The sequence below is a fragment of the Lingula anatina genome, chromosome 2, assembly GCF_051362555.1.
Source record: "Lingula anatina isolate TDL-2025a chromosome 2, LinAna3.0, whole genome shotgun sequence".
NCBI lineage: Eukaryota > Metazoa > Brachiopoda > Lingulata > Lingulida > Lingulidae > Lingula > Lingula anatina.
In genome coordinates, this window is record NC_141768.1 from 19,864,104 (window position 1) to 19,872,312 (window position 8,209).

The window sequence follows — 8,209 nt, forward strand, 5'->3', positions numbered from 1 at the left end:
GGGGGAAAATTGCAACGTTTCTTTCTATATTTTTATTTACAGTTATTGCAAGTTTAATTCAGTGCAGAACAAGGTCAAGGTCATAAAAAGTTGCCAACCTCTGCAAAGGCACACGTTTGTCATACTTTTGGACATTGCCCGAATAAACGAAAGACAATGTAATGTGAGATAGCTTGAAAGGTAGCTAGTAACATGACCGAAGAAAAGTACAAGTGCCGTATGTGCAGACATACCCTTACTTCGAGTACAGACATATCAGGTGACGTGTTGTTAACACAAAGTTCAAGATAGTCCAAAACCGGTTTTACAAATGAACTTATTCCTGAATTAAATCGATCTAAATTATTGTCTGTTTTTGACTAAAATGATTCAGCAGCAGTTCAGATAGTTGGAATATCGGGACTCTTTTAAAACAAGAAAGACTTACAATACAATAATTTCATTGAATACTAATAGTATGTACAACTACCGGTACTTTACTATACTTTTGCTAGTGCCACCATTTAACGTTCAACTTACCATGTACTTCCATGAATTACCATGTTTTAAAACTCTAGAGGCTTAAGTTCTTTTGTGCTACCAGACCCTAAGGCTTTATAGACTAACAGTAAATTAACCCACATATTACAATGTACTTGCACATACAGTACATATACAGTACCATTACTGTACAGTACTAGTAGCATGATTATAAATATATTTCGTACTCTGACAGTATTTCAACATTAATATTGACTTTAAAGTAAATCTTGTTCTTAGTTTCATTGGTAATTTGACCTTTATTCAAAGCTGCAATGAGTTTGATTGTATTTCTTTTATACAGTATCTTGGCCCACACTGACATTGATATGGTTCAACAATGCATTGATGGAATTTATTTTATCATTATTCCACAATAGATTTGGACTGCAACACTTCCTCATCTTTGATATGGTTAAGAAAGATGGACAGTTTGGAAGGCCCCCAATGGATTTTGGATCAACTCTTAAAGGTAATTGTACATGTTAAAGATGGGGTCATTTCTTTCTTTGTGTGAGATGGATAATATAAAGAATTGAGTGTAACATGAAACTGTATTTCATCCAAATATCCTCTTTTTGAAGCACCCTTTTACTTTATAAATGTAACTACAGTAATATTACTGGTTTGTGTGTGTGTGTGTGTGTGTGTGTGTGTGTGTGTGTGTGTGTGTGTGTGTGTGTGTGTAAAAAAGAGAGATAGAGAGAAAGGGGGTGTTCTTTTAGTGAATTTTTAAATATTATAGCTGTTTTTCAATGTTACTAAAATATAGTTTTCATTAATAAGTTTTTTGTCTGTAACAGAACTACAAATGATGTTGATTTTGGTCTTTGATATTTCCAGGGAGGCTGGACAAAAGGGAAGCTAACCTGCCCAAAATGTGGTGGAAAAGTAGGTGGCTTTGATTTCATCAGTCCAAGTAGATGTAGCTGTGGTTTGCATATGAACCCCTTCATATATCTAACAGCTAACAGAGTGGACAGAGATAGACCTGTCTCAGTGCCACAGTCCACCCCCAGTGCTGCTCCTCTAGCACAGAGGCCAGTTATTACAAGGGAGGAAAGTGGTGGCATTGTACATTTAGATGGTGGAAGTGAGAATCTTGCAATTGTATCAGCAGCCAGTGATGACATTGACCATTTACTACAAAGTGATTTAATACAGGCATCTAGTGATGGTGGTAATACCTCTTTAAGGTATAGGAATAGAGAAAGAACTGAACATTCTGTTAGTGAAAGAAATGCAGACGCACTCAACCAGCAAGGTGTTTCAGTGGAGGCAAATGGTGCATCCCAGTCAGGTGATGATTCCCATAGGTTGCATGGTGCACAGGAGGGAGCTGTGACTAACTCTGACACTTTATTGCATTCAAGTGACTCTGAACTTAGCGATTCTTCTGTGAGCTCATGGATACTTGAAACTAGTAGTTCACCAACTTCACAGTCTGAGCCAGATGAAACGTGGGCAAATAGTGACAATTTACATTCAAGACAAAATAATTTTACTCTGCTGGTACAGAGCGGAAAAGAAAGTGACAATGATTGCAGTGACAGTGTTGATGAGAAAAATAATGAGGTAAGATCTGGTGTACATGTTGAATTCTTGCATATAAAAGATTAGCCACTTGCACTTTCAGGCCTGTAGCCAGATTTTTTAATGGAGGGTTGGGTTATTTTTCTGAAAAACGCACCTTTGTACCCTCTCATTTGACCCAACTTGAGATACGGCAAATCTTGATGCAGAGTGAAGCTTTTTGCCTCTCTCCCATAATTAGTTTGCTACTATGATGAAGCTTTTTAGAGCAGACAGTAACTTTGAATTACTTCTTTTGTTTTTGTATTTTAAGAAGATTTAAAAAAGATTCTAAATGACCTAAAAATCTGGAGTTGGTAAATTTACTAGTAACTGCATGTAACTTTAAAATATGATTTTGTATTGTTTTTAGATCTATTGCAAGTTTAAAAGAAATTAAGCAGTCTAAATTATCAATTGTTTGCGATTTATTTTCATTTCTTCAGCTAGGAGATCTTGAGTTGATCAAACAAATGGAGGGCTTGACATGTTCCATATGCCTGGACCTGTACTACAGGCCACACTCATGTTACCCTTGTCGCCATGTTTTCTGCGAGAGCTGTCTGCGTCAGATCGCCAACTCCAGTTCCACAGACACTGTGTGCCCATTGTGTAGAACTGAAATCAAGAAATGCATTTTACATGAAGGTACTGTATAAGTGTCCTATTAAATTAGTTTCTTAAGCATATTTGAATAAAAAAAACTTCATATTTAACTCTAATTTTATTTGGTACGTAGACATTGCCGTACTTGATGACTAACTGGTAAAGTGCTTCTTTGTAGCGTAGGAGGTTTTAGGCATGATTCCCAGACTGGATCATATCAGTGATCATCATAAAATTGTCACCTCTCCCCCAGGCCAAGTTTTCAACTTAGGTGGAAGTTGGATTTATATGGTCATGGATTAATTGACAGAGTTTGAATGATTAGCCTTACAATTATTGACTGATCATTCAGCATCTTCTCTGGTAGGTGAGAAATGCAAAAAAAAGTGCATTTAATAATGTTATCTGTATATATAAAAAACCAGTGCATCTCTTCTGATTTATTTTGAAATATTATTTTTTTGTGAATTCCAGATCTAGAGAGACAAATCAAAACCACTTTCCCAGAGGACTATAAGTGTCGACTAAAAGAAGGCAGGAAACTGAGACTTAAACACATGCCCCTTCCTCGTAGAAGATGGAACCCGGGGCTTGACCTGGAGTACCAGCAGCAGCTGAGCTGGAACAGTTATAAAACTGAGCTAGCTGTGGTGTTCATGTTGTTCTTTGTGGTGGCAATATTGGCTCTGTCATCGTTTCCCATGGTGATGGTGTTACATGGAGGGGAGCCTTGACAACGATTGACTTACATGTATGTGAATATTTACACCAGGCAAAGTATAGTTGTGTTGAATGTAAACTTTACTAGATTAATCATAGAGAAAGTAAGAAATCGATAATATGAGGTCATTGACAACGTAAGACAGTAAGAAATTGATATTTTTTACTTGAAAGTGCTCAGCTTCATCAGGTGAAAAATCTTTTTTCAGTTAGCACTATGTGGTTATGAAGTTGGAGCTTGTGGCATCTGATAAATGCACCTTTGTGATACTTGTCAACTTCAAACGTTGTGCAATAAAACTGAAAAACTGAGGATACACATAAGAGTGATTGTGTTTATTCTGGTAAATTATTTGAAATAAAACTTGGGGGAAAAATCATGAGTCAAATTGTAATATAGTAAGCCAGGTTTCAGTATTTTTGCTGTGAATGATATAACAAAAAGCACTTAAAACTTAAGTGGTTAGTCAGTTCCCCAAAAATGGACAAATTCATCCCAGTTGAGTTTTTTGTCTCCATCCTTGTCATTTTCAAGTACCATTTTCTCTATTTCATCATCTGCGATGTCAAATTGTCTCATGATCTGAAAGAAATACAAATCAAATCATGCTCCAGATTTATGTTGTTATGCATTGTGGAATTTTTGGTTTTGAAAGTCAATAAGGAGAAGGTTAGTTAATTCAAGTCAATTTATTCTTACTATTCAAAAAAAAAAAAAAAGAAAAGAAAAAAAGAAAGCCCATTGAACTAAGTGGTAAGCAAAGTTTACCTCTTGTGCTTCATATATATCTACATATCCATCACCATTTGCATCAAATTCTTTGAAAATCCTTATGAGCTCTCCTTTCCTGAATAACAAACGTACTCCATGTGGGAACAAGTCTATGAATTCAATTCACCTCTCTCTCTCTCTCTCTCTCTCCCCGTTATACATCAATTTGTCTTTAGGCAATGTAAAATGTACTTCTAGTCGTTCAAAAGAAAAAATCAATCATCCACATTAAAGCAATAAAAATTTGATTTAGAACAATTTTTAATACTCACAATGTATTCTGTTTGTTTAAATAAGGTTTATGTAGCCATTAAGAAAAACAAACATACTTTTCCTCTACTTTTTCATAAAAATCAGCAAATTCATCAATGTTTAGCTTTCCATCCTTGTTTTTGTCAAAGAACTTCATGTATGCTTTTGACTTGTAGTGAGGAAAGGCAAGTTCTTTGCTCAACACATCTGTTGCCTCTGTAAGAAAGCAATTGTCAGAAGCATGAAAATTCTCTTTTTAGTTTTTTTTACAAGTAAAAAACAAATGAGCATGCTTACAGATCCTTGCAATGGCTTCCTAAAAAATGAAAAGCAGTGTTCAGTGTGTTCCATTATTGTGCTGAAGTATGTGGCACCAGTTACCGCAGTCAATGTGATAGACTTTGAGACAGATATAATAGATCATTGTGTTTTAATGGAGGGCTACAGTTCCTACCTTGTTCAGAAATAAACCCAGAGCCACTTTTGTCAAACTCCCTGAAGTGAATCCTCAGTTCAGCTCTCCTGGTTAAAATACACATTTCAAAATTTCATCTTTTTTCCTCTATACATTGTTAAGATTGTTATACATTCTTTCATAATAAAAAAACACAAAATCTTCCCTTTAAGTAATACTGTTTAATTTCTTTAGCTTTGTGACATATGGCGTGCCCTGGCTGAGAGTTCAGAGGCTAATTGGTCTAACATTTTGATGGTCTAAAGGTTAACTGTTCAGAAACCCATTGGTCTGATAGCTATATTTATGACATTTTGCACAAGAATCAACTACTGGTAAGAAGTCATTACTGTTTTTCTAATAATTTTTCTGAAAGCACTTGCTGTAGAACCTTGAGGCTCATGAACCTTTGAACAAAAGAGATGCACATGCAACCATGTTGAAAAATTTTGTATACATTTCAAAGTTAAATTTACCAAATGAAGTTACTGGACCAGCTGGACCAGGTATATACTGGACAAAACCTACTGGTGTTGTCTCGATAGTCCAAGGTTCATTGGCCGAAAAATCATAACATTTTCATCAGATTTTTACTCAAGGGTTCAATGTTCCGAAGGTTCCATAATGAACATTTGGACCAATGAACCTTCAGACTATTGAACCTTCGGACAATTGCTACAACCTCAACCTACTTGTGCTCATCTCTGGGTATGTGGATAGCATTCCCTGGCATGGCATTGATGAATTCTTGAAAATTTAAGCAGCCTTTTTTGTCTCCATCCCATCTCTGGATTATTGCCTTAGAAGAGAAACATATTTATACATATAAAAATATAGGACTGAATGAAAGTAGTAGAGACATGGTGAAATGTACCAAAAATATGAATTCTTTTTCTGGCAATAGCTTGCATTATACACTGTAGTCAAATAAGAGAATAAAATAAAACTTTTTTCAGGAATTATTAGGCAATTACCAGGTAATTATTCACCAAATTCTAAATTGAAGAAGAGGATGTAATAAAAAAGAGCCATTTCAATAAAAAATGAATATAAAACTGCTATTTAACCTCAATTTGCTGTTTATCCAGATTATATCCAAATTTTTTAGAAACTGCTGCCAACTCCTTCACGCTTACAGTTCCATCTTTGTTGATGTCATATAAGTTGAAAAGAGCCCTGTACTTAGCCAGTTGCTTTTCTGTGAACTTTTTCTTCCAGTCTTCTTCTGTTTCTGTAGCCATTGTATTTTATCTATGACAAAAGGACTATATCAATTAAATACTTATTTGACTAAAAGGGCATGTATGATAAGATCGAGTAAACCTTATTTAAAAAAAATTCCCTAGAACTATTATTAAAATGCCCCAATGTTAATGTTATGTCCTTGCAACAGATGTTTATAGGTAATATCCACCTAGACTACAAAAACAAACTTTTGAAGGTGTGCTATTGACCTACATTTCCTGGTATGTTGCAGTCTACCACCAAAAGTTGCTTAGACATATTAGTTTGCTCAAACAACTAAATTAATTGTCATAATAATATGTAAATTAAAATGTAATGAAAAAAATTAAAGTAATAAATAAATACATTCAAAGTAAATTAAATTATAAATGAATAAACCACAGGTATAACAATTATATAAGGTAAGAACTGTTCCTTATTTTCCTCCCAATGTGAATATGATTCAAAGCCAATGCTACTGTACACCATATAAAAGCTGGAGCAACTCTCCCCTGAAGATAAGCATCAGCATAGATTTATAGGTGTGTGTGTGCTAATAATACACCTATTTCCTAGCCGTATAATGCAATTAAGGCCAAATCCCACTTTTTATTTCTTTTTCTTTTGCCATTATCATTCCTTCATTTTTCATTCTTGCTTCTTTAGCTGCAAGCACATGGCGCTGTGGATGCATTTTTTTGTTCGATGAAGACATTTCCTAAATAAAGTGAGAGATGCAAGATTCCAAAATGTTTAACTGTTGGACATGAGACCCAATTTTATTACCTGAGCAGGTCATTTTTGGAAACTCATTTTACAAGCTGGCCATATCACACAAACTTTTGAGGAAAACCAAATCCTACACAGCTGTAAGTGATCTTTTTTTCAAAAATATTTTTCTGAGGTCACCATAGTGCAGTGATGAGCAAATAAAACAGCTAGGCCATATAGAAGTGTTTGAACCTACAACATAGGCAGAGTTGATATATGAATCATGGTAGCCTAGAATCAATTAACCGTAGAGTTTAAGCAACTGCTTAATTACTTCTGGGTTTATTTGACTTACCGTCATGTGAATGTATTGGAATTTACTTTAATATCACAAGGAATTTACTTTAAATATTCCTGAGCCATATAAATACACAATATTTATATGCCTCAGTGGGAAATCCAGACCTACCTGGGCTGTACTTGCTGCCTGCCAAACTTTCTGAAGCCAACTGGGCCCCTAATAGGTGGAGTTCCACAATTGTACTCTGGGAATTGAAGCCAGCAGGAGAGCTCTTACTAATCAACATCATATTGGCAAGTGAAATTCTCAGGGACTTTTTCCCCCCCCCCCCTTCTCCTCCCCCTACTTTTTATCTATATTTTTGAGAAAAAAAAAATAGCTGCATATTTTCTGTCCTGCAGGAATTCGTTGTTCTTGCAGGTTTATCTATGATCTAAAAAATATGGACAGCAGCCTTTTTTCTGGAAGGTCCTTATCCTCAGGAATGCTCAAAATGACATGTGTGTTTATCTTATCTCAATTATCTCACAAATGAGGGCAGTGCAAAGGTAAAATATCAGATTTCCAACTCATCTTCATAGAAATGAGAATTTTGGTGGCCTTCATTTTTTTCTACAAAGACAAATAAAAAAGAATTGATTGGACTTTCATGTTGGCTGTTAGCATTTAAATCATTTTGTCTAGGTATGATGCTTTAAACTGAATTAAATCTTGTGCAGCACAAGTGACAGTTAAAATTCAACTCTGCAAATTAGTTTCATCTTTTTTGACAAACCAACAAAATAAACACCTGGATGCTTGGAAAATGGCAACAGCTGTCAAAAAACAGATATATGCATAGATTTACTCATTGGCATGTTGAATTAGTAAACAATTTAAATCTCAGAAAAAAATCGATATTTATACACATTTGATGAAGGTGTTTAACACCCAGATTAAAAAATTTAGTTTGCAAGATTCCAAACATATCAAAAAGATGTGATCAAACATTCACATCATCTTATTAAGCACCTCACCCCATGACCCATTTTCAAAACTAGATTAACATGAAAAAAAACAAAAAACATCTTCATCCCTT

General features: G+C 34.9%; 2 protein-coding genes across 5 annotated transcripts; one reads left to right on the forward strand and one right to left on the reverse strand.

The window, feature by feature from the left end:
• The first annotated feature begins 30 nt into the window (after window positions 1-30).
• On the forward strand, window positions 31-3,741 carry LOC106177000 (uncharacterized). Its single transcript, XM_087005987.1, has 5 exons — window positions 31-259; window positions 900-991; window positions 1,363-2,094; window positions 2,538-2,739; window positions 3,172-3,741. Exons 1-5 carry the CDS (start codon window positions 193-195, stop codon window positions 3,429-3,431), a joined length of 1,353 nt encoding a protein of 450 aa, XP_086862113.1. The 5' UTR covers window positions 31-192; the 3' UTR covers window positions 3,432-3,741.
• On the reverse strand, window positions 3,739-7,442 carry LOC106176989 (calmodulin, striated muscle). 4 transcript variants are annotated; one of them, XM_087005988.1, is made up of 8 exons: window positions 7,300-7,415; window positions 6,555-6,837; window positions 5,963-6,146; window positions 5,588-5,694; window positions 4,896-4,963; window positions 4,519-4,657; window positions 4,187-4,265; window positions 3,739-4,000 (listed from the first exon to the last, which is right to left on the reverse strand). In XM_087005988.1, the coding sequence occupies exons 3-8, from the start codon at window positions 6,134-6,136 to the stop codon at window positions 3,881-3,883; spliced, it is 687 nt and encodes a 228-aa protein (XP_086862114.1). In that variant the 5' UTR covers window positions 6,137-6,146; window positions 6,555-6,837; window positions 7,300-7,415; the 3' UTR covers window positions 3,739-3,880. The 4 variants fall into 4 exon arrangements, with proteins under 4 accessions (XP_086862114.1, XP_086862116.1, XP_013415054.1 ...); XM_087005990.1 differs by having other exon boundaries at window positions 6,519-6,837; XM_013559600.2 differs by having other exon boundaries at window positions 6,555-6,631; window positions 7,300-7,324.
• Window positions 7,443-8,209: the final 767 nt, after the last annotated feature.

Excerpts from the sequence above, each read along its gene's own strand:
- LOC106177000 (XM_087005987.1), top strand. The coding sequence starts at position 193 with ATGACCGAAGAAAAGTACAAGTGCCGTATGTGCAGACATACCCTTACT. Across the intron at positions 2,095-2,537 it reads TTGATGAGAAAAATAATGAG|CTAGGAGATCTTGAGTTGAT; the intron begins GTAAGATCTGGT and ends TCATTTCTTCAG. Across the intron at positions 2,740-3,171 it reads GAAATGCATTTTACATGAAG|ATCTAGAGAGACAAATCAAA; the intron begins GTACTGTATAAG and ends TGTGAATTCCAG.
- LOC106176989 (XM_013559599.2), bottom strand. The coding sequence starts at position 6,136 with ATGGCTACAGAAACAGAAGAAGACTGGAAGAAAAAGTTCACAGAAAAG. Across the intron at positions 5,695-5,962 it reads TGGATAAACAGCAAATTGAG|GCAATAATCCAGAGATGGGA; the intron begins GTTAAATAGCAG and ends TTCTCTTCTAAG. Across the intron at positions 4,266-4,518 it reads TATGAAAAAGTAGAGGAAAA|GAAAGGAGAGCTCATAAGGA; the intron begins GTATGTTTGTTT and ends TTTGTTATTCAG.